Source organism: Phacochoerus africanus, chromosome 2, assembly GCF_016906955.1.
Source record: "Phacochoerus africanus isolate WHEZ1 chromosome 2, ROS_Pafr_v1, whole genome shotgun sequence".
Classification (NCBI taxonomy): domain Eukaryota; kingdom Metazoa; phylum Chordata; class Mammalia; order Artiodactyla; family Suidae; genus Phacochoerus; species Phacochoerus africanus.
The window spans coordinates 184,376,698-184,402,611 of record NC_062545.1 but is presented as its reverse complement, the minus strand read 5'-3'; the positions used below and the strand labels follow the sequence as shown (position 1 = coordinate 184,402,611).

General features: G+C 36.2%; 1 protein-coding gene across 2 annotated transcripts in view; it reads left to right on the top strand.

Moving 5' to 3' along the window:
* TXNDC16 (thioredoxin domain containing 16) overlaps positions 1–25,914 on the top strand; it is a 102,448-nt gene that overhangs the window by 52,701 nt on the left and 23,833 nt on the right. For both annotated transcript variants that reach the window (XM_047767339.1, XM_047767340.1), the window contains exons 10-16: positions 1,748–1,914; positions 2,292–2,352; positions 5,295–5,418; positions 9,116–9,259; positions 10,050–10,109; positions 14,822–14,990; positions 15,548–15,684. In XM_047767339.1, coding sequence (XP_047623295.1) covers positions 1,748–1,914; positions 2,292–2,352; positions 5,295–5,418; positions 9,116–9,259; positions 10,050–10,109; positions 14,822–14,990; positions 15,548–15,684 — 862 coding nt within the window. The remainder of the gene's footprint in view (positions 1–1,747; positions 1,915–2,291; positions 2,353–5,294; positions 5,419–9,115; positions 9,260–10,049; positions 10,110–14,821; positions 14,991–15,547; positions 15,685–25,914) is intronic.

Below are 25,914 nucleotides of genomic sequence, written 5' to 3'. Positions count from 1 at the left end.
TCCCAGGCTAGGGGTCTAATCGGAGCTGTATCCGCCGGCCTACGCCAGAGCCACAGCAATGCACGATCCGAGCCGTGTCTGCAACCTACACCACAGCTCACAGCAATGCCGGATCTTTAACCCACTGAGCAAGGGCAGGGACTGAACCCGCAATCTCATGGTTCCTAGTCGGATTCATTAACCACTGCGCCACGATGGGAACTCCAGTTTTCTATTCTGTTTCATTTCAAATATCTGTTTATCATTACCACAGTTTTATTTATTTATTTTTTGTTTCTTTATGGTATGCTTATTCCTTATGGTTGTAACTTTCTGTTTAACTCCTTATAAAATTTGTTAGTTTCATAACACTTAAACTATATAGGTCTACCAGGAGCATAAACTTAGACAATCATGAGCCCATTTCTGTTAATGTTGGATTTGTTTCAGAGACTGGTTTTTGTGTGTGTGTGTGTGTGTGTGTGTGTTTCTATGGCCGCACCTGCAGCATATAGAGATTTCCAGGCTAGGAGTCTACTTGGAGCTGTAGCTGCTGGCCTACGCCAGAGCCACAGCAATGTGGGATCCAAGCCACATCTTTGACCTACACCACAGTTCATGGCAGCACCGGATCCTTAGCCCACTGAGGAAGGGCAGGGATCAAACCCGAAACCTCATGGTTCCTACTCGGATTCGTTAACCACTGAGCCATGATGGGAACTCCTAGAGACTGGTTTTTAACTCATATCTAAGAATGAGAGGAAGTTTACCTCCTACACTGTTGGTGGGAATGTAAATTGGTATAGCCACTGTGGAGTTTTTTCAGAAAATTAGAAATATGATCCAACAATCCTACTCCCGGGCATATAGCCAAACAAAACTATAATTTAAAAAGATGCATGCACTCCTATGTTCATAGTTGCACTATTCACAATAGCCAACCTAAATGTCATCGATAGATGAATGGATTAAGAAGATGTGGTGCATATACACAATGGAATACTACTCAGCCATAAAAAAAGAACAAAATAATGCCATTTGCAGCAACATGGATGCAACTAGAGATTCTCATACTAAGTGAAGTAAATCAGAAAGAGAAAGATAAGTACCATATGATATCACTTATATGTAGAATCTAAAATATGGCATAAATGAACCTGTCTATAAAACAGAAACAGACTCACAGACATGGAGAATAAGCATGTGGTTGCCATGAGAGAAAGGGGGAGGAAGTGGGAGGGACTGTGAGTTTGGGGTTAGTAGTGGAAACAGTAACATTTAGAATGGGTAAACAGGAGTTCTTGCTGTGGTGCAATGGGATCAGCAGGGTCTTGGGAGCACTGGGATGCAAATTTGATCTCTGGCCTGGCACAATAGGTTAAGGATCCAGTGTTACCACAGCAGTGGCTTAGGTTGCAGCTGCAGCTTGGATCTGATCCCTGGCCTGGAAAGTCCATATGTCGCAGGGCAGCCAAAAAAGAAAAAAAAGGAAAAAAAAAAAGAATGAATAAACAGTAAGACCCTATTCTACAGCACAGGGAACTATATCCAGTCTCCTGGGATAGACCATGATGGAAAATAATATAAAAAAAAGAATGTATTCTATATGTACTGAGTCACTTTGCTGTACAGCAGAAATTGGTACAACATTGTAAATCAACTGTAATTTTAAAAATATGTAGAGAAAAAGAATGAGCAGCATTTAAATCCAAATGTTGGAACATTATTATCACATAGTAAAAGAATTTTGTTCTTTTTCTAAATGAAGACTGAAGTTGCTGAAGATCCTCAGCAAGTTTCAACTGTTCATCTCCAACTAGGATTACCACTGGTTTTTATTGTTAGTCGACAAGCTACATATGAAGCTGATAGAAAAACTGCAGAATGGGTTGCTTGGCGTCTTCTGGGAAAAGCAGGAGTTCTACTCTTGTTAAGGTATTTTTAAACATGAAATATTCACTACATTGTATTTATTATCAGGACAGTAATATTTTTCTTATATGGTAGTCTCTCCACTTGTAAATAAACAACCAAATCTCTAATAGATTCTAATATAATTAGAACCAGTTGCTAAAGTCTTCAGTTATCACTTTGATTAGTATTTATACCTTTAAACCTTGCTGAACAAAGATGTAAATTAGGGAGTAGAAGTCTGGTCTATATGTGTAAAATTTCTCAGATTCACTAAATTGTAATCTTTTTTCATAAACTTTTTTTAGTAAAGTACTTACCATGCCATTTAAGATTAACCTCCTGGATGATTATTATTCTTGAGATTAAAATATAAAACTTTTATTTCCATTTTGAAAAAGGGACTCTTTGGAGGTGGACATTCCTCAGGATGCTAATGTCATCTTCAAAAGAGCAGAAGAGGTCAGTCATTTTATATATTGTTCTAAATGTTAAATAAAGGGAGTTAGTACATGTGGTCTTAAAGTAACATGTTTATTATATGAAAATTTTGTGAATTGGCGCTATTCAAAGATAATTGCTGGGAGTTCCCAGTGGCTCAGCACGTTAAGGATCCAGTGTAGTCACTGTTGTAGTTTGGGTTGCTGCTGTGGCATGGGTTTGATCCCTGGCCCCAGAGCTTTTGCATGCTGAGGGCAGGACAAAAAAAAAAAAAAAAAAAGATAATTGCTGTTAATGTTTTGGTGTGTTTTTTAAATTTGTTAATCTTTTTCTCTCTGTGCATGTTTATGTAAATGCATATAGTGTATATATGGTATGTGTATATTTTTTAAAGAAATTTAGGATCATGCTATATATATCCTACTTTTCACCTAGTTATATTTAATTACTTTTTATTGTGCTGTGATGTCTGCCTTTGTACACTGTTTTGGACCTCACTGATTCTTTTGCTAAATTTCTGAAAGTAAATTTTTTCTTAAAGAAAATGGAATTTTTTTTCGCTTCCATATGCACCTGTGGCATGTGGAAGTTTCCAGGCTAGGGGTCAAATCGGAGCTGCAGCTGCTAGCCTACACCATAGCCACAGCAACTTAAGATCCAAGCTGTGGCCTGCACCACAGCTCACCGCAATGTCGGATACTTAACCCACTGAGCGAGGCCAGGTATTGAACTGCTGAGCTAGGACAGGAACTCTGAGAATGGAAATTTTTAAGACTTCTAAAATACATTGTCAAATTTCCCTCCAGAAAGGCTATAGTTTTACTAGCAGCGTTTGGAATTCCTTGTTTCATACATCTTTGCCAGTACTGAGGAGTAATATTAAAACCATAATTTTAATTAATTAATTAATTATTTTCTTTTAAGATTTTTATTTTTTCAATTATAGCTGATTTACAGTGTTCTGTCAATTTCTGCTGTACAGCAAAGTGACCCAGTCAAAAAGAGTTCCTGTTTTAATTTGCATGTCTTTGATAACTTTGACTGGTGAGATTGACCTTTTGAAGTTTTATTGGCCATTTATATTTCCTTTGTAAATTTCTACTACTGTCTCTTTTTCCTTAAATTTTTCTTAAGAACTCTTTAATTCTGAACATCTTCTAAATATTTTATACATATGCTAAAAATTTATTGATAGTTTACAAACTGTCAGTTTAAACTTAAATTCTCTTGTATAGTCTATGGCAGGAATACTGGGTTAAGAATCAGAATACTTGGATTCTGTTCCTTCTAGTTCTGGGACCAGATAAATAAATTAACTTCTTCAGGCTCAGTTTTCTCATTTGTGAAATAGTCATAAGACCTCCCCCTTCTCACTTACAAGAAATTTTATAAGAGCAGGTAGGAAAATACTTTGAGAACTGTAATGTTGTTCAAATATGCATACTGCGGGGATAGTATGCTCTGCTTTTTGACTAGGTAATGGAAAGAATACTTTCTAAAGTTATTTTTAATTTTTTTGCTAGTAGATAAAGATCCTTAAATAGGAAATTACTATATTTGTTATTGGGAAGTAGGTTTTATACAAGAATTAAAGTTCATGCTGGTTTCGCAATGTGTATAAAATTTATATTTACACCACACTCTAGTCTATTAAGTGTGCATTATGTCTAAAAAAACCTAATGTCTATACCTTAGTTAAAAAGTTCCTTATTGCTGAAAATACTAAATACTAACATCTGAGCCTCCAGGGAGATAAGATTTTTTTTTTTGCTGGTTGAGGGTGTTGCTTCCATGTTGATGGCTGCTGACTGATCAGGGTGGTGGTTGCTTAAAGTAAGACAGCAATGAAATTTACTGCCCTGATTAACTTCCATTCGCAGATGATTTCTCTGTCATTCAAAGTGCTTAATAGAGTTTTACCCACAGTAGAACTTCTTTCAGAATTGGAGTCAGTCCTCTCAAATCCTGCTTCTGTTTTTATCAACTAAGTTTTTGTAATAGTCTCAATCCTTTATTGCCATTTCAATAATCTTTATAGCCTCTTCACCAGGAGTGGATTCCATCTCAAGAAACTACTTTCTTTGCTCATCTATAAGAAGCCATTCCTCATCTGTTCGAGTTTTATCCAGATTGCAGCAAGCATAATTTACTGAAATTAACTGGTGGCCTAAAATTCTGTTTTAACAATGTTTTGGCTGAGCCTTAGCGAAAGAAATTTTAATGGAATAATTTCAATAGAATAGAATTTGGCATTCTTAATATACCTGGGGGCAGATAGGGTTTTTTTATGTTTATGGCTAAATAGGCAGTTGAACTTTTTAGCAGAATTATTTTAGCTGAAATATTATTTTGAATATTTCTATAGACTATAAAAGTAATTTTGGTCCTGTTCAAAGTAAAATTATATATATTTCTGTTTTATTTTGAGGTAGGGCTTACTGTTAGGTGTAAAATGTTTCATATTTCAGCATAATATATTTATGACAAGAAGCAAGTGAGACTTTCAGGGTTTTTTTTTTGCCCTGTTTTTTAGTAGCACACACTATCTTTCTATGACATATACTTTGGATACTTTTAATAGTGATTGTGGGGAGTTCCCATTGTGGCACAGGGGAAATGAATCCAACTATGAACCGTGGGGTTGCAGGTTCGATCCCTGGCCTCATTCAGTGGGTTAAGGATCCAGCGTTGCTGTGGCTGTGGTGTAGTCCGGCAGCTACAGCTCGGACTGGACCCCTAGCCTGGGAACCTCCATATGCCATGGGTGTGGCCCTAAAAAAACAAAAGACCAAAAAAAAAATAGTGATTGTGGAGTTAATTTCCCTTTTTTGGATTTTTTTTTTAATGTGAAAATTGAAGTTCAGAGGTTTTGCTTCATTTTAGTGTCAAACAAGTCAAACATCTTTATATTAAAATGCTTTGTTATATTTTAGTCATATCTTTTAAAATTAATGTATTTCTAGGGAGTGCCAGTGGAATTTCTGGTATTAAATGATGTTGAATTAATAGTATCCCGTGTGGAAAGTAATATGTATGTTGCTCAAACACAAGAAGATGAAGTCGGTGACATGGAAGATCCAAATATGGGTAATATGTTTTTTTGATGCTCACTCTCCCCTCCCATTTCTCCCCAGCATCCTAAAGAAGTTAATTTTGAACCACATTTTAGCAAGTTGATTAGGCGAAAAGATGTAAAGATGCTGTATTTTGCTTATTGTGATACCTTTCATTGTTAAATGTCAGACATGTAGCTTTTCACACCTGTGCCTTTATCATCCACATCAGTTCTTTCAGCCCTACTGGTCTACTTCATGTTTAAAAAGGACCCAGGAGCCACATCATGATGTTTTAATTTTATTCCCATTAGGAATAATATTAGGAATGAAATTATAATATAGGTATATTTGTAGTTGTAAATGAGTCTGATTGTTAATATAGGGAGTAAGTTCAATAACATTTTAATACTTCTTGTTAACTTGTTATTTCTGTTTTTTTTTTAATTGCTCTTATTGCTTACAGATTTGAAGTATTCTCTAGTTTTCAAGGCTATTTCCCACACATTATTTACTTTGATAGATATCCTCTGAGTTAGCTGATGTTACCTTCATTTGGTAGATGAAGAATCTGTTTGAGCAGAGTTAAGTGTTCTGCCCAAGGTCACACAGATAACATGCGGTGGAGCATTCTGACTTGGAATCTTCAGATCATTATCATTCTTGATACTTCTTTTATAATGACAATCCTGTTCTGAAATTGCTCATTTACTTTTCTCTCTCCTCTATTGGTCTGTAAAATTTCTAAGGCAGAGATGCCCTGTGCATTCTTGAATGGTTTGTGTAGTACTCTTATCCTGAGTCCCATTTAGTAAATACTTTTTATATAGCCCTTTTTATATTGCAAGTCCTAAGAGGAAGTAATTTACAGATTCTCTTAATGAGGTCCATTTATTATGATGAACAATATCTATATTACACATTTAATAAGGGCTCTGAGCTTTGTTTCCAGTGACCAGCTTTTTGGTTTGAGCACTGCTCTAGTTCTTTTCTGATAAAGGGGGTTAGAATTGCTTGTGATTTGAGCCAGAGTTCTCTATAGCATCATCATGATATAGGTAGACCTGTGTTCTCTCCTCTTGCTTCGTGCTCTATTCCTATCATGGCTCATGCATTCTAACCTTCAGAGTCAGAGGAATCATCCACGTGTCAGTTTAAAGAGATTCTTGTCCTCAGTGGGTGTTGCCTGTTTCAAAATTTCATTGTTGTCTCATCCCCTATATTAGTTCCTGACTCTCTGGCTTTAGTTTGCCCTCTGGTGCTGCTTTCCTTTTTTTTTCTAGCTCTCTCCTGTCTTTTCTCTTCCCAACCCAGCTCTGGTGTTTCTTTTACAGCTTCGTCTCATAGTTTTTTTTGGTAGTGGGTCTTATTTGTTTGTTTGGGGCTTTTATTTTTTTGGTCTTAACTTCATATGTTTGTAATCCATATTGACCCATTATAGTATGATGGCATGCCCTTATACACGATTTCCCTCCCACTTTCATTTCATTCCCATTATATAGGAAAAAATAGATGAAGGTTTGGAAAGGGTTTGTTACCATGTTAGAGTGGAATACAGAGAAAAATGTCCTTTAAAGGAAATGGGCACAGGATGAGTCAGAATAAATTGGACTGGATTCTACAAAAGGAGAATATAAAAAATAAACATGTACAATTAAACAGAGTATACATATACTGATGACTAGATGAAAGATAGGGCTGAGGAGTGAATAAGTTTACAAATGAAGGTGGCTTGTTAAGAGAATGGGGAAGCGGGAAGGAGGTATTAGAATAAGATATGAGAAGAAAGGATGGACTGTGAAATGAAAGTAGCCTGGCAGGAAATTGAAAATATGTGAATAATAAGGAAAAGCATAGAGTAAATTGGCCTTTATTGATTTTGGTATTGAGGGCATAACTTTTAAGTGTCATGGCATGTGGTATTTAAAATACCTTAGGAGTTCCTGTCTTGACGCAGCGGAAACAAATCTCACTAGGAACCATGAGGTTGCGGGTTGGATCCCTGGCCTTGTTCCATGGGTTAAGGGTCCAGCATTGCTGTGAGCTGTGATGTAGGTGCAGGCGTGGCTTGGATCTGGCGTTGCTGTGGCTGTGGCTTTGGCCTACAGCTTTAGCTCCGATTAGACCCCTAGCCTGGGAACTTCCATATGCACGGGCATGGCCCTGGAAAAGACAAAAACAAACAAACAAAAACCCCAAAAAGTAAATATTTCCTTGTGTATTTCAGAATTGTAAGGAGTCTCTTTTTAAAATTAACATAATTAATGCTATTCCTACGTCTACGAAGTTAATGATTCTTAATTACAATGAGATATTCTGTCAGTGTTCAGATTGCCAACTTCATCATGCTTTTACATGCCACCGTACCTTTTTACACGCTGTTCCTTTTACTCCATATGCCCCTACTGCCTCCATGAGCTTTCTTTTTCTTTTAATGTTCAACTAGTGTCAGTTCTTCTAAGAAGCTTTGTCTTTCTAGTCAAGTTAGAATAGCGAGTGTTACCATACAATCTGTATACACTTTCAACAGGATATTTATGAATTCAGTTCAAATTTTTTTTTTTTTTTAGCAAATCCTTGGATGGATGATGAATGGATGAATGGGTAGATGGGTGGGTTTATCTTTCTCTTTTTTAAAAAATTTTTCTATTATGATTGATTTACAATGTTCTGTTAATTTCTGCCTTACAGCAAAGTGACCCAGTCATACATATATATACATTCTTTTTCTCACATTATCCTCCATCATGTTCCATCACAAGTGATTAGAGATATAGTCCAATTGCAGGATCTCATTGCCATCCACTCCAAATGCAACAGTTTTCATCTGCTAACCCTAAACTCCCAATCCATCCCATTCCCTCCCCCCATCTCTCTATCTTAATGAAAAGTGTTTTTTTAGATTTAATTGACATGTAACATCATCTATGTTTTGTGATGAATGAAAAGTTTTTACATATTCAGCATCCATCTGTACCTCAGTGCACTTAGAATAAAATCCAGAATTCTTGGCTCACGTGGCCTCTTATGATACAGCCGCTGCCCAGCCTACAGTTTCTTCATGTTATTCTTATTTTTGTCTAATGAGCCTTCCCTCAGTACCTAGAATATGCTAAGCTTTTTTATGTCTCAGAGCCTTTGCACATGTTGTTCTCTTTGCCTAAAACATTCCTTTATCGATTCTCTCCTTGGTAGATGTTGGGTCTTTCACTCTAAATTTCCCTTTTACAGTCTCTCACTGTATCTTCTTAAACTGATCACATTTATAGTTATACCTTTATTTAGTGAATAGTTTATTGACTGCCTTTTCCATAGATACGAGCTCTGAGTGGTTAGGGACTATGTCTATTTCGTTTACTACTTTCCTTAGTGTATGTCACAGTGCTTGGCATGTAGTAAGAAATACTATTGAATATGTATGGTAGGACTTTTTGGGGTTATGTGTTGATATATTTATTAGAAACAAAACAGCAATATTTCTGTTATTTCCTGACAAGTTTAAGTAATCCGTTTTGGAATTGACTAAAACTTGACAATTTCTGCATCAGAAAACATCTCAGAGTCATTTAAGATGGGAAGCCAGAAAACTGGTAAGTTTTCTAAATATCATACCTTTAAAATATTAAGGTAGTTATGAATTCAGAAGTGTTTATAAAGTAACAAATTTTCATATGCTTGCCTGTATTAATGTTACATTTATATTTATACTAATTCCTCCACAAACATTTTAGGTATTCAAGATGATGAAGTGGCAGAAACTGTTTACAGAGATAGGAAGAGACAGTTACCTTTGGAACTCACGGTGGAACTAACAGAAGAGACATTTAATGCGACAGTGACGTCTTCTGATAGCATAGTGCTTTTCTATGCTGCTTGTGAGTATGAGCCTTTAGAGGAGATTACTCTGTTGCGTATTAAGATGATTAAAGTAATTTATTTTGCAGATTTCATTTTGTATTCTGTTACTGCACATGAAATGACATAGTTTTCATGTAACACATGGAATCATTTACTTCTAGCTGATTCTGGGGTTGTAAAACTATGTATCTGAATTACAAATTGAAAGTTAATGATTAAATTAGATATTAAGCTTATTAATATAGAGAAATTATTATTCAGGCCAAAGATTTTAATAGACTAACAATTATTATGAATTTATAGGCAATATGTTGCTTTTCTCTGCAAATAATAGCTATTCAACTGTATTCCTTGCAGTATGAATGTAGAAAATTAGTTACATGTCACACCCCTTTAAATGTTTGGATAATATTGAGTATGCATATGAGAATATTTCTTATAAAGAAACAACAATTTTAAGAAGCCCCATAAATCTTTTTTTTTTTTTTTGCTTTTTAGGGCCACAAGGGCAACATGGAAGTTCCCAGGCTAGGGGTCGAATCAGAGCTACAGCTGCTAGCCACAGCCACAGCAACAAGGATCCAAGCCATGCCTGTGACCTACATCATGGCTCACAGCAACGCTGGATCCTAACCCACTGAGCAAGGCCAGTGATCAAACCTGCATCCTCATGGATACTAGTTGGATTCGTTTCCGCTGCGCCACGACAGGATCTCCCCATAAATCTTTATGTTTGTTATGTATAAGTGTGGTTGCTTTAGAGATAAACATATTATAATATCTGTTTAATTTCTTATTTTTATGTAGGGCAAGCAGTGTCCATGGCACTTCTGCAGTCCTATATTGATGTGGCAGTTAAGTTGAAAGGTATTATACAGTGGTTTGCATGTTTATTTTCTTGATTCTGAGCTTATAGCTATTTGTAAAACTGTGGCATGCTAAAGTGTAGAAAACCACATAAAATTTCAGGCTATTATATTTATGTCTCTGAAGTTAATAAGTTGATGAACCATAAGTTTCAAAATTTTGTGAAGTATTCATTTTATAAAACTGCCTTGTAGCTACATAGTTAATCTTATAACACTTTTGGCTGAATTCAGTAATTCAGCAAACATTTATTGAGTGCCTACTCTGTGCCTGTTACTGTTAAATATTATTAAATAAATACTAAATACTATTAAATAAAAAATTGATAGATGATTCCACAGTCTCATAGTCTAATGAAGGATCCAAGATCCCAATGTTCTTGAAGTTAGCTCTTCATGGGTAGGGTATTTCTTAAAAATCCAGGATCTTTTTTTTTTTTTTAATGTACCCTTTATTTATTTTCTGGCTGAGCACACAGCATGTGGGAGTTCCTGGGCTAGGGATTGAGCCTTTGCCACAGCAGTGACCCAAGCTGCTGCAGGGACAATGCCAGATCTTCAACTGCTGCACTGTAAGAGAACTCCCAGGATCTTTTTACTTTAAGTACTCTCTGAAACCCCTGTTTTGATGGTAGATAAATAAGAATTCGAGGGATGGACTCAAGATGTCTTTGCCATCATCCCAGCAAAGACAAAAGAAGTAGGGAGGCCTGTTAGTAAAGAGGGAGTGATAGATTAGGTAAGTATAATGTCTTGTAATAATTTGAAAAAGACAGAATATATCATGCTTTGTATCTTTAATATGATTTCCTCCTACTCTGTTTTTCTTATTAATGAAAGCTATTATGGTTAAATAGCCTTATTCTTGGCTACTCTAGGAATGGATCCACCATTTAGTTTTTTGGGGGCACTAACTTATAGTTTCTTTCATTATTAGTAATACCTGATGGGTGGATAGTGTGCCTTATACTTAATTCACTGGACTTGGTGCATTGCATTTTGTTACAAAATATCTGATGTTTAATAATTGTTGAGTAAATGAATAAGCTAAAATAGTAGTGTTTCATAAATTTTGTTTTATTCAGTGGAAAATGTGTACTGGCTCCAGCTTATAGAGGGACTTTTGTGAACTCAAGAAATTGATTCCTTAGGAGCAGAGTTATAGACTCACAGTAGAACAGAGTTTTTTCCCATAGTCATTTAATAATAAATGTGTTTTAATAACTGTAAAAAAAAAAAGAAATTGACTCCAGAAAGTCAGCCCTAAGTGTTACATGTTCTATAGTAATAAAAACATCAGAGATATAAAAAATCATTTTTGAACCATTTCTCTTCCATTCATTTCCTGACCACATTTGATTCAACTTTTGATTATTTCATTCCCCAAGTGAAGGGGTAATTAAGTCTGTAGTTACTGTGAGCTCTAGTTTTTTTTTTTTTAATAAAGCAAATTGTGTTATTTATTTCAGATTCTCCTTTATAGTTGCAGTCTGTGGACAGATTTAAGTTTTTTCTCTTCATTTTTCCAGCCTTATTGGTAAATAATTCAAAGAAAGGAAATAATGAAATAGTAATTGGATAATGTCCCTGAATAGTAGAATTATCTCCCTATCCGCAGCCCATTTGGTTAAATACCAAATGAAAATGGAAAGAGATTTTCTTACTTTCTTCTCTATTAATGACCAAATAAAAACATACCTCTCAATGCAAGAACTCTTGAGTAGTATGGGTTTGTGGAATAAAAAAGCAGGTAACCAACCCAAGGACTTCTTCTTTTTTTTAGGGCTGCACCTGGGGTATATGGAAGTTCCCAAGCTAGGGGTCAAATTGGAGCTACAGGTGCCGGCCTGTGCCACAGCCACAGCAATGCAAGATCAGAGCCAAGTCTGCAACCTATACCACAGCTCATGGCAATGCTGGATCCTTAACCCACTGATCGAGACCAGGGATTGAATCCACATCCTCATAAATCCTAGTCAGGTTCGTTACCACTGAACCATGATGGGAACTCCCAAGGAGTTCCTTTTTTGATTAGTATGTTCTTTATGAATAACAATCCTTTTAATAATTATATATCAGATAAGTGGATTATTTTAAAGTTTATAGGGCTTAATATAGAAATGCATGATATAGGTAGCAATAGTTTTCTGTGTCTCTGTTGAAGTCTATACTGTAATTTTGTAAATTAGAAAAAATTTGTAGTACTTTGGGCATTAATCCTATATTCTTTTATGTTGATTTGGGAAGAAGACACTTCATTTCTTAGTCCTAGAGGCTGAAGCATATTTTATATTCAGTCACAAGGTGGCAGCAAATGTAAAGTTTTTATAATTATATGGTATCTGTAGCTAAGAGTTTGTTTTTTTCTTTTAAATTAGGATCCCTATTTGAAATTGCTGCATTGATAAAGAATGTGGAATGTAATTATACAGTCATCTTAGAATATTAGACCATTCCATTTGAAACATGATTAAGTTTGAAATCATAGGAAAGAACATAAAATATGTGGTAACTTCAATATAAGTAGTCTCATAGCTTTTAATGATAGGTATTGATATTTGTTTTTCAATCTTAAAGATAACATCAAAGTTTTCAACTTGGACTGCAGTGACAAAGGAACAATAACATTTTTAGCAGTGCTAGACCCACTGAGGATGCTTATTGCCGGGAAAGAACGACATACAACAACATTTGTAATAACACCATATTCCATATTTGGGTTGCTGTACGTAATGTAACACACTATCTGAACAAGCACCAGTACAAGCACCACTAGATATTTATTGACTAAGTGATTAAAATAAAAGCTGAGAGAACTTTATAGAGTGGAATCTCATTTTAGAAGGATAAGGATTTATCTTTGTTTATATGCTCATATAATATTCATATATATATAGTGTTAACATTGAAAATTTGTTCATGAAGAGATATAATCAGGATACATTTCACAGATTTTTATTGGGCATATACTGTGTAACAGACATGGTGCTAGGCAGCAGGTTTATAGGGGTGAATAAGACAGACTAGACCCTGCCTTTGTTATCAAACAAATTGCTTCTAGGGCAAGAAGTTATTGCATCTATGAGTTATAATTTAGAATCATTTAAAATATAAAAATTAAAAAAATGTAAAAATAAATTTTCAGTACTAAAACTTGGCGATAAAATATTAAAATATTTCATTTCACAATGTTAATCATAGAGGTAGGTTATATTCTAAATCATTATACAAAGATTCCTTCTTTGGTCTAATATTGTTGAAGTTTCCTCTTACTAGAATTTATTCCTTCCTTTCAGTAGCTGAGTTGTGTGGTTCTTTGTTATTTTGGTTTTTGGTATCTTTCCACCTAATTATTTACATATTTTGGAGAATTTTACATATACAGTTAACCCTTAAACAACACAGGGATTAGGGGTGTTGGCCCTCCACACAGTAGAAAATCCAAATATAACAGATTTTGGCCTTCTGTATATGTGGTTCTCCCATATCCAAGGTTCCACATCTATGGATTTACCCCAGCTTGGATCATGTAGAACTTCAGTATTTACTATTGAAAAAGATCCACACATAACCACTTATATGTTCAAACCGGTGTTGTTCAAGGGTCAACTAGTATTGGTATAGAACAAATAGGAATTTCCCTTTGGGGTTTCACTATGTGCTTTCTTAGGCTAAAAAGAAATTATAATATTTAGACAGGAGGAGTACGTGAAGCCTAGGTGAGTTCCATGTGTGTAGTTTATTCACACACATTTTTAATGTGTTTCATGTGTTAGCACAGCTCTAGGTGCTGGAAAGCTAGTGATGAGGAAAAAGGACAGAGTCCCTACCCTCAGGGAGCTCTAATCATACAACACAGATGAGTATGTAACTACACAATGAGATGAGGAAAAGAGCATGGTCCTGTAAGAGCATAAGAATCTGATCAGGGAGTCAGAAGAAGATTCCTTGAAGTGGTTACTCAAGCAGAGATCTTTGAGAAAGACATGGCTGCAGAGTTTGGTGGAGGTGGGCTGGTATCAAAATACATTTGAGTTTTGAATAGATATCCCTAGCTTCAATGTAGAGACATTGAATCCAGGGAGATGGATTAGGAGAAATGATGACTAGGTAGTGGCAGTAAAGAGAAATGGACAGGTAGATAAGATATTTAAAATTTGGGTGGTCAGATTGAAGGGCATGCTGACTGATGTGATTAGATGTGTGGAGTTTTTTAGGAATGGGGAGGCATGAAAGATGATACTGTTTTCTGAGTCATGCACAATGGCAGTGTTCACCACTATGCAGAGGAAGGAAACCGTATCTGGTTTTAGACATCTTGAGTTTGCGGAACTAGAGAAGGCAGTAAGGATACATGGGTCTGGAGCTTTAAGGAGGAGCATTGGCCAAAACTATAAATTTAGGATTCATTAGGTTGTGATGATTATTGTGATTGTCTAGAGGAGAGTGTAGAAGAAGAAGAGAAAATGGCTTGAACTGACACTTTGGGAACTGCTGACTCCACTGGCAGAAGAGCTTGCAGAAGGGACCAGAAAGGAGATGCTAGAGAGTATGTGTTGATGGCGCACCAACAAGGGAAGATGATGCAAAAAATCGAGGGAGGAGAGTGTTTTAGCAGGAGTGTTTCATGCTTCAGAGAAGCTGGAGACAGTTCTCAACAACTGAGTTTTCTACATTAACATTTATAAAATATGCATTTTCCTTTTTTCTTAGGCACATCCAGTATGCTGCTTACTAGAGTAAACTGTGCAGATTGGTCTCATGTCTGTACTAAGCAAAATGTTACTGAATTTCCTGTTGTAAAGATGTACAAGGGAGGTGAAAACCCAGTATCTTATGCTGGCATGCTAGGAACTGAAGACCTCCTGAAATTTATCCAGCTGTAAGTATTCAGCTTCACACTGAGGTTTTTAAAATTTTAGGTCTAGGCATTCCCATTGTGGCTTGGCAAGTTAAAAACCCGGCTAGTGTCCATGAAGATGTGAGTTTGATCCCTGGCCTTGCTCAGTGGGTTAAGGATCTGGCATTGCTATGGCTGTGGCATAGGCCAGGAGCTGCATGTCTGATTTGACCCCTAGCCTGAGAACTTCCATATACCGCAGGGGCGGCCCTTAAAAGAAAAAGGAAAAAAAAAAAATTAGGTCTTTGAGACTTCTAATTTCCATATTAGTTGACACACTTTGAACAGGTTAAGGAGGTGGGAGTTGAGATCCCAGGATAAACACTGATGAGGAGAGCCTAGCTATGTTCCATCATTTTGGAACATAGAAATTTTGTTTAAAGAGGTTGCTTTTTTTGCTTAAAATAGTATTTAATTGTCTTTATTTTGTCAGATATTATCCTGTGGAATATACTAAGTTTTACATGTTTTGTTATATTTTCACAAGATGAAAAGTATGTTTAAAAATTAATTTTGAATATAGTTAAATATTCATCCAGCAGCAGGATTTCATGCCCAGTGAACATAACATCTGTCCAAGAAGCAGAAGAATATTTAAGTGGGGAATTATTTAAAGACGTAATCTCCTATTCCACTCTGTCAGTACTGGGGCTTTTTAGTCCAGCCATGAAAACAGGTAAGTGGAATTAAACATTTAAGTTATGTAATATATAGTGAAAACTTGTTTACTAGTTTTTTTTAAAAAAAGAATTAATATCTTTTTAAATTATAGAGAATTTTGAAAATACAGAGAAGTTTAAAGAAAAAATAAGTCTGTAATGATTTAGAGTTGTTAAACTTTAATGTAATTCCTTCCCTCTTTTTTTTCTGTGTACTTATGTACTACACATTAATTTTACATTTTAATGTAATTGAGCTAGTACTGTGCATTTAGGTTAGTGTTTTACTCACATTAAGTGGGTACATCATTCTATGTGATTAATATTCTTCAAAAAACATCATGGCTATGTAATATTTGATTGGATGAATATATCATAATTCGTTTAACTGTTTGCCAACAAATAATATTTATTATTTCCTTTTTTCCTATATGTAAAGAATTTTTTTATTACTCAATGAATTTATTGCATTTACAGTTGTACAATGATCATCACAATCCAGTTTTATAGGATATCCGTCCCACAACCCCAGTACATCCCCTCACCCCCTGAACTGTCTCCTTTGGAAACCATAAGTTTTTCAAAGACTGTGAGTCAGTATCTGTTCTGCAAAGAAGTTCAGTCCGTTCTTTTTTTTCAGATTCCGCATGTCAGTGAAAGCATTTGATGTTGGTGTCTCATTGTATGACTGACTTCACTTAGCATGATAATTTCTAGGTCCATCCAATGTTGCTAAAAATGCCGGTATTTCGTTCCTTTTAATGGCTGAGTAATGTTCCATTGTGTATATGTACCACATCTTCTTGATCCACTCCTCTGTCGATGGACATTTAGGTTTTTTCCATATCTTGGCTATTGAAAATAGTGCTGCAATGAACATCGGAGTACGTGTGTCTTTGCGAGTCATGGTTTTCTCTGGACAGATGCCCAGGAGTGGAATTGCTAGATCAAATGGTAGTTCTATATTTAGTTTTCTGAGGAATCTCCATACTGCTTTCCACAGTGGTTGCACCAATTTACAATCCCAACAGTGTACTAGGGTTCCTTTTTCTTGACACCCTCTCCAGCACTGATTGTTTGTAGACTTTTTGATGATGGCCATTCTGGCTGGTGTAAGGTGGTACCTGATAGTGGTTTTGATTTGCATTTCTCTAATGAGAAGTGATGTTGGACATCTTTTTTGGCCATCTGTATGTCTTCTTTGGAGAACTGTCTGTTTAGATCTTCTGCCCATTTTTTGATAGGGTTGTTTGTTTTTTTTGGTATGGATCTGCAGAAGGTGTTTATAAATTTTGGAGATTAATCCCTTGTCCGTTGATTCATTTGCAAAGATTTTCTCCCATTCTGTGGGTTGTCTTTTTGTTTTGTTTAGGGTGTCCTTTGCTGTGCAGAAACTTTTGAGTTTAATTAAGTCCCATTTGTCTATTTTTGTTTTTATTGTCATTACTCTAAGAGGTGGATCTGAGGATGTTGCCATCATTTATGTTGGAGAGTGTTTGGCCTATGTTTTCCTCTAAGAGTTGTATAATGTCTGGTCTTATATCTAGGTCTTTAATCCATTTTGAGTTTATTTTTGTGTATGGTGTTAGGGAGTGTTCTCATTTCATTCTTTTCCATGTGGCTGTCCAGTTTTCCCAGCACCACTTATCATAGGCTGTCTTTTATCCATTGTATGTTATTGCCTCCTTTGTCATAGATTAGTTGGCTGTAGGTGCGTGGGTTTAATTCTGGGCTTTCTATCCTGTTCCACTGGTCTATATTTCTGTCTTTGTGCTAGTACCATACGGTTTTGATGATTATTGCTTTGTAGTATAGTCTGAAGTCCAGGAGCCTGACTCCTCCAGCTCCATTTTTCTTTTTTAGGATATCTTTGGCTATTCTGGGTCTTTTGTGCTTCCAATCAAACTTTAAAATATTTTGTTCGAGTTCTGTGAAAAATGTCCTTGGTAATTTGATAGGGATTGCATTGAATCTGTAAATTGCCTTGGGTAGTATCATCATTTTGATAATATTAACTCTTCCCATTCAAGAGCATGGTATGTATTTCCATCTATTTGTGTCATCTTTGATTTCTTTCATCAGTGTTTAGTAGTTTTCAGAGTACAGGTATTTTGTCTCTTTAGGTAGGTTTATTCCTTGGTATTTTATTCTTGTGGATGCAATGGTAAACAGGATTGCTTCCCTAATTTCTCTTTCTGATCTTTCATTGTTAGTATATAGAAATGCTGTCGATTTCTGTGTATTAATTTTATATCCTGTGACTTTGCCAAATTCATTGATAAGCTCTAACAGTTTTCTGGTAGAGTCTTTAGGGTTCTGTAGGTATAGTATCATGTCATCTGCAAATAGTGATAGTTTTACTTCTTTCTTTACAATTTGGATTCCTTGTATTTCTTTTACGTCTCTGATTGCTGTGGCTAGGACTTCCAAAACTATGTTGAATAGTAGTGACAAGAGTGGACATCCTTGTCTTGTTCCTGATCTCAGCAGGAATCCTTTTAGCTTTTCACCATTGAGAATGATGTTAGCTCTGGGTTTGTCACATATAGCCTTTATTATGTTGAGATAGGTTCCCTCTGTGCCCACTTTCTGAAAAGTTTTTATTAGAAATGAGTGTTGAATTTTGTCAAAGACTTTTTCTGCATCTATTGAGAGGATCATGTGGTTTTTATTCTTCAGTTTGTTAATGTGGTGTATCACACTGATTGATATGCAGATATTGAAGAACCCTTGCATCCCTGGGATAAATCCCACTTGATCATGATGTACAATCCTTTTAATGTATTGTTGGATGTGGTTTGCTAGTATTTTGTTGAGGATTTTTGCATATGTGTTCCTCAGTGAAATTGGCTTGTAGTTTTCTTTTTTTGTGGTGTCTTTGTCTGGTTTTGGTATCAGGGTGATGGTGGCCTCATAGAATGAATTTGGGAGTATCCCTTCCTCTGCAATTTTTTGAAATAGTTTCAGAAGGAGAGGTGTTAGCTCTTCTCTAAATGTTTGATAGAATTCGCCTGTGAAGCCATCTGGTCCTGGACTTTTGTTTGTTGGAAGTTTTTAAATCACAGTTTCAATTTCAGTTCTTGTGATGGGTCCATTCATCTTTTCTATTTCATCTTGGTTTAGTCTTGGAAGATTGTACCTTTCTAAGAATTTGTTAGGTTTTCCATTTTATTGGTGTATATTTGCATATAGTAGTCTCTTAATGATCCTTTGTGTTTCTGTGATGTCCATTGTAACATCTACTTTTTCATTTCTGATTTTATTGATTTGGGTCCTCTTTTTTTCTTGATAAGTCTGGCTAAGGGTTGATCAATTTTGTTGATCTTTTAAAAGAACCAACTTTTCATTTCATTGGTTTTCTTCATTTCATGGTTTTCTTCATTTCTATTTCATTGATTTCTGCTCTGATCTTTATGATTTCTTTCCTTCTAATAACTTTAGGCCTTGTCTTTTCTTCCCTCTTGAGCTGCTTTAGATGTAAAGTTAGCTTGTTTATTTGAGCTTTTTCTTGTTTCCTGAGGTGGGTTTGTATTGCTATAAACTTTCCTCTTAGAACTGCTTTTGCTGCATCCCATAGGTTTTGGAGTGTCATATCTTTGTTGTCATTTGCTTCTAGGTATTTTTAAATTTCCTCTTTTATTTCTTCAGTGATCCACTGGTTGGTTAGTAGCATGTTGTTTAGTCTCCACAAGTTTTTTTTTTTTTTTTGCAGTTTTTTTCTTGTTGTTGATTTCCAGTCATATAGCATTGTGTGTCGGAAAAGATACTTTATATGATTTCAGTTTCCTTAAAGTTACTGAGGTTTGAATTGTAGCCCAGTAAAGAATTTTTTAAAATGTAATTTTATTGGAGTATAGTTAACTGACAATGTTGTATTAGTTTCAGGTGTACAGCAAAGTGAATCAGTCATACATATAAATATATCCATTCTCTTGTAAAAAAGTATTTTTATTTATGAGTCTTTGTGTAGGTTTTAGACTGTTGAAGGGATATGGATGCCCAACAGGATAATATGTTTGTCTTCTGTATATTGTTATGTATGTTTTATATGTTATTTTTTTAAAAGGAGGTTTTAGTGCTTGTCTAAGGAATTACTATGAAAATTTTTTGTATTAAAGATATTAAGCTTTTGTCATTTTATTCTTGCTTTACCCTCCTTTATTTGCTTTTTGGCTTTGTTTAATAATTTTATATGTAGCAGTTTAATTTGAGATGTCTTCCATTGCTTTCAACTGTAGAAAATCCTACCATCCTTATCAGTTAATAGTCACCTGAATTTTCTTCTTGCTTTAATTTATAATATTTTCTTACTCTGTATTGTCTTCTTGCTTTGAATATTCTTTTTGAAAAATTGTGAGTGATAAAATGGATAACATGAAATTTACCATCTTAATCATTAACTGTATTTATATCGTTGTGCAGCTAATCTCCAGGACTTTTTCATCTTGTAAAACTGAAACTCTTTACATGTTAAATAGTAACTCCATTTCCCTATTCCCTAGCCCATGGAAACCACCATTCCATTTTCAATCTCTATGAATTCGACCACTCTAGGTATCTCATAAAAGTCAAATCATACAGTGTTTGTCTTTTCCTCACTGGCTAATTTCACTCAGCATAATGTCCTTAGGGTTCATCCATGTTGTGGCCTGTATCACAATTTCCTTCCCTTTAAAGGCTGAATAATATTCTATCTATGTATAGAACTCATTTTATTTATCCATTCATCTGTTGACGGGCACTTGGCTGTTGACTTCCACCTCTTGGCTATTGTGAATAATACTGCTGTGCATATGGATATGCAGATACCACTTTAGGACCCTGCTTTCAATTCTTTTGAACATATACCCATAAGTGGGATAGCTGGCTCATATGATAATTTTTTTTTTTAAGGGTCACCCCTGCAGCATATGGAAGTTCCCAGGCCAGTGGTCAAATCAGAGCTGCAGCTGCTGGCCACAGCCACATACGCATTAACAAGGATCTGAGCCGCATCTTCGACCTACACCGCAGCTCACAGCAATGCCGGATCCTTAACCCACTGAGCAAGACCAGGATTGAACCCACATCCTTATGGATACTAGTTGGGTTCTTAACCCACTTAGCCACAACAGGAAATCCCTCATTTTATAATTCTATTTTTAATTATTTGAAGAACAAGCATAATGTTTTCCATAGTAGCTGCACCTTGTTCCCACTAACAGTATACAAGGGTTCTAATTTTTCCACTTCCTCAATACTTGTTACTGTCTTTTTTTCTTTTTTTGATAGTAACCACCCAATGGGTGCAAGATGATGACTGATGGTAGTTTGGATTTGCATTTCTCTAATGATGAGTCATGTTGAGCATCTTTTTATGTGATTCTTCTTTGGAGACTGTATTTCTGTCCTGTGCTTATTTTTCAGTCAGATTGTTGTTGTTGAGTTACAGGACTTCTTTATATATTTTGGATATTATCCCCTCATCATATATGTGATTTGCAAGTATTTTCTCCTATTCTGTAGGTTGCCTTTTCACTCTGTTGATGATGCCCTTTGATTTTTACACTCTCCCCCTTTTTAAAAATCATTGACCATTTAGATATTTTTGTGCATGGTAATAGGGCCAACTTTATTTGTGTCTAAATAGTTAACAGTTGTCCTTTTTTCTCTTTTTGATTCTGCCATCACCATATTAAATCCATTTCTATATGTGTATATGCGTGTATTTAAATACATATGTATTGCATTTATCTTTCCAATATTTTATTATGAAAAATTTCAGACATATAGCAAAGTTGAAAGATTTTACAGTAAATTCCCATATACTATCATCTAGATGCTGCCATTGGTATTTAAATATACTTATTTTGGCACATATCTGTACACCTATCCATCCATCTATTAATTCATCTTATTTTTGATGCATTTCAGATGAATGTTTTTGCATTCAGCTTTGATACAGCACTTATAGCAATTGATTTTACTTTGTTAGTTTTGTATAGCATTATAGGCTATAGTGTTGTTTTAATATTATAACTTCTCTATTCTTAAAACTCCTACTCTTTTTTTCCTCCTTCATAAGACTGTCTTTTAGTTAAGATTTTTTTTTTTCTTTTTTGGCTGCCCTGCAGTGCATGGAGTTCCTGGGCCAGGGATCAGATCCAAGCCACAGTTGCAACCAGATCCTTAACCCACTGTGCCCAACTGGGGATCGAATCTGTCCCAGTGCTCCAGAGATGCTGTCAATCCTGTTGTGCCATGGCAGGAATTCTTTTTAGTAAGTTTTAAAGAAAGAGTAAGCAGGCATTTTTTCTGATCAGTGGTATTGCTTAGAATGTTATCCTCTTGGCTTTGGGTATGGATGGCCTCTTGACTAAGGGTAGCAAAACCCTTAGTGTTTTCTTCATCATGTTGACTGAAAAAAAAAAAGCACAATGTAAGAGTTGTGAGTTTAGTTTTATTTGAGGTAAAATGAAGAGTATAGCCCTAGAGACAGCCTCTCAGATAGCTCTGAGGAAGTGTTCCACAGAGGTGGGGGGGAGGTCAGTATATGTGATTTTGGTGAAGGGGATACATGCAACCTTTTGGCAGAAGGTTACTGCTAGTCACAAGGAGCAGATGACTTTTAATTATTTTAGTGCTTTTCTAGATATGTGATTTGCATGAAATTGGGCTCATAAAATCTTCTAAAAATATCTAAGTATCTGAAGGCCTGTTTTGCCAGTTTTCCCCAGAGCACTGATCTCCACCCTTAACTCCTTTCAGGGTGTGTTGAAGGTCACCAGCTGCAGTGGTTAGTGACCTAATCCTTACAGAGGCAGATGGCAAGTGACAATTTTTAGTTGGCAGCCACATGCCACCTCTTCCATTTATGTAGCAAACTTCCTTTCTTCTTATTTTTCTTTCATTTAAAATGAATTTAAAATTCTGAATGAAATATTTTAAGGATATTTGTATGGAAAGAAGATCTCCAATGTCTAGAGTTATAATTGTCTATAGTAGACACTATAACTAAATTTTGCTTTCTATGAATTTCTGTCTAGAAATTTTCCCCTTCTACTTTGTCTTCAAAAGCTTTAAAAATAAAAGCCAAAAGAATGCACTAGAAAGAAATAATAAGAATTTTAATGTGTGCTCTATGGCTTACCTTTTTTTTTTTTTTTTTTTAATGGCTGCAGCACCTGCAGCACATGGATGTTCCTGGGGTAGGAGTCAAATCGGGGCTACAGCACAGCAACGCCAGATCCCAGCCATATCTGTGACCTACACCACAGCTTATGGCAATGCCAGATCCTTAGCCCACTGAGAGAGGCCAGGGATTGAACTCTCTCATCCTCAGAGACACTATGTTGTGTTTTTAATCTGTTGAGCCACAATGGGAACTCAGCTTACCATCTTAGAAGGCAAAATCCTAGAGGGCATAAGTCTTTTTTTTTTTTCTTTTTGGCTGCACTCGTGGCATATGGGAGTTTCTGGACCTGGGATTGAACCCAAAGCGCAGCTGTGGCAATGCCAGATCCTTAACCCACTGCTCCAGGCCAGGGATCAAACCTGAGCTGCTGCAGAGACAAAGCTGATCCTTAATCTGCTGTGTCGCAGTGGCACTTCTCAAGGGCATAACTTTTTAACTTGTATTCTCTCTATGAAAAATTGTGAACTGCATGAGTCTCTCTTTTCCTTTCATATATATATATATATATATATATTTTTTTTTTCCCCCCATTTTTGGCTGTCCCGTGACATGTGGAACTCCTGGGCCAGCGATCAGATCCGAGCCATAGTAGCAACCTAAGCTGCAGCTGTGGCAATGATGGATCTTTAACCCACTGTGCCAGGCTGGGTGGGTTAAAGATCCCAAGATGCTGCTGATCCTGTTGCGCCACAGCAGAAGCTCCCTTTCTCATTTTTTGCACCCACAGTTGACTTTTTTTCTACCTACTTCAGGTGCCTGGTATCCTGAAGTTCTCATTTTTTTTTTTACTGACATTGGGCCTCCTTCCAAAAAGAATTAGTCTTCAGATAATAAAAAGCACAAATACAATCAAATCATTAAAACAAGTCTAAGAGTTAAGCAATAAAAGTAGGGGATAATTATGTAGAATATATAGAAAACACTGCAGGTGATCATAAAACTTAACCCTAAGCAATCTGGTGGCAAACAGAAACAGAAAGATGAAGTTTTTGCCAATTTATCATTATATAATAAATGGCAAAATATAAGTCAGGGTGCTGACATACCCATAGAGAAAACATTTCTCTGATGTACATGCTGAAAGGAATTTTTCATGTGTGCGTGTATAAATTTATGTGTAATTATCTCCCAACAGAAGTCAAAAGCATAATGTTAAAGTATATAAAGGTAGTTCTGATGTCCTAGAATGATATAATCTGGATATGATGCTTTCAGATCATTTCACTGGATTGACTGTTTCTAAGCTTTTTCAGTCAGATATTAGTTCCTCTTCTTTTGTGTTTGTTGTTGCTTTTTGCAGACATTCACGTTACAGTTGCTGGATTTTCAACGTCTGTTGAATGAGAAAATACATAACACCACAAGGCTATTGTGAATCCATTAACATTTTAATGTACATTTGCATTTTACCCATAAATGCTAACTATTAACATTTGCTGAGTGCTTATTTTGTATCAGATATTAATTTGTTGTTCATATAGATTTTAATGGTTTGAAGACTAATTTGAGTCCATGAGGGCTGAAATGTCTCTCTTAACCACTGGTGTATCTTTCAGGCCCCTCTACTAGAAGGTTACTACTTTTCCTTTGTAGTTAATAAATATCTTGTGGGGATATAATTTAAAATTCTGTAAATATCCTAATACTCATTTTACTTTTGCACACCAGTTTTAGAATCTACTGCCTGAAAGAGGTATTACCATGAGAATTGCCAAGTGGGAAATTTCTAATTATTGTTTCCATTATTCCTTGTACTTTAATTAGTTGGCATACTACTATAAGATCTTTTCCTTCTTGGTTGCTTCCAATGAATTTTTTATTTCAGTTATTGTATTTTGCTTCTCTACTTGCTTAAGTTTTAAATCTTATATTTCTTTGCTCAGTGTTTGCTATAAATTATCAGTCTTTGCCTCCAGTTTATTTCCAATGTCTTGCATCATCTTCAGCATCATCAGTCTAAAGTCTTTTTCCTGGAGACTGATAATCTCCAGATCACTTAGCTGTTTTTCTGGGGTTTTTTCTTTCTCCCTCATCTGAGTTACAGTTCTCTGCCTTTTCATTTTTATAGGTTTTTGGTGTGGTGTCCTTTTTGCAGACAATAGAGTGTAACCTCTCTTACTTCTGATGTCTGCTGCCCTGTGGCTGAAGTTGGTGTGGGGGCTTACTATAGGCTTCCTGATGGGAGGGACTGGAGCCTGCCCACTGGTAGGTGGAGCTGATTCCTATCCCTCTGGTAGGTGGGGCCATGTCTCTGGGTGAGATTAGAGGCAGCTGCTGTGCCTGGAGGGGTCTTTAGGCAGCTTGTTTACTGATGGGTGAGGCTGTGATCCTACCTGGACTATTGTCTGGCCTGGGCCTTCTCAGCACTGATGCGTAGGGCTAGATTTTCCCAAAATGGCCACCTCTAGAGGAACACAGGCTGATGAATATTCCCGAGACCTTTGCCTCCAATGTCCTTCCCCCACAAGCCACAGTGACCCCCTGTTTTCCCAGGAGATCTTCCAAGAACTGCAGTCAGGTCCAACCCAGATTCCTATGGAGCTGCCTCTTTGCCCTGGGACCCAGTGCACATGAAAGTCTGTGTATGCCTTTCAAGAATGGGAGTCTCTGTTTCCTCCAGTCCCCTGGAGCTCCTGCACACCAGCCCCACTGGCCTTCAATGCAAGATGTTCCGGGGTTCTTTTTCCCAGTCCAGATCCCCAGCCGTGGGGACTTGACGTGGGACCCAGAACTCTCACTCCTGTAGGTGAATCTCTTTGATAGTTACTTTCCAGTCTGTGGGCTGCCCACCTGGCGGGTATGGGGTTGCTTAATCGCCCCTCCTACCGTCTTGATGTGGCCTCCTCTTTGTCTTCTGGAGTAGGATATCTTTTTGAAAGTTTCCAATCCATTTGGTTGAAGGTTGTTCAGCATTTGGTTGTAATTTTGTTGTTTTTATGAGAGAAGTGAGCTTCAATCCTTCTATTCCACCATCTTAATCCTGTCTTAGATCTTTTTCTTCTTGGAGGTTCCCTTATGGTGCAGCAGGTTAAGGATCCAGCATCATCACTGCTGTGGTTCCAACTGCTGCTAT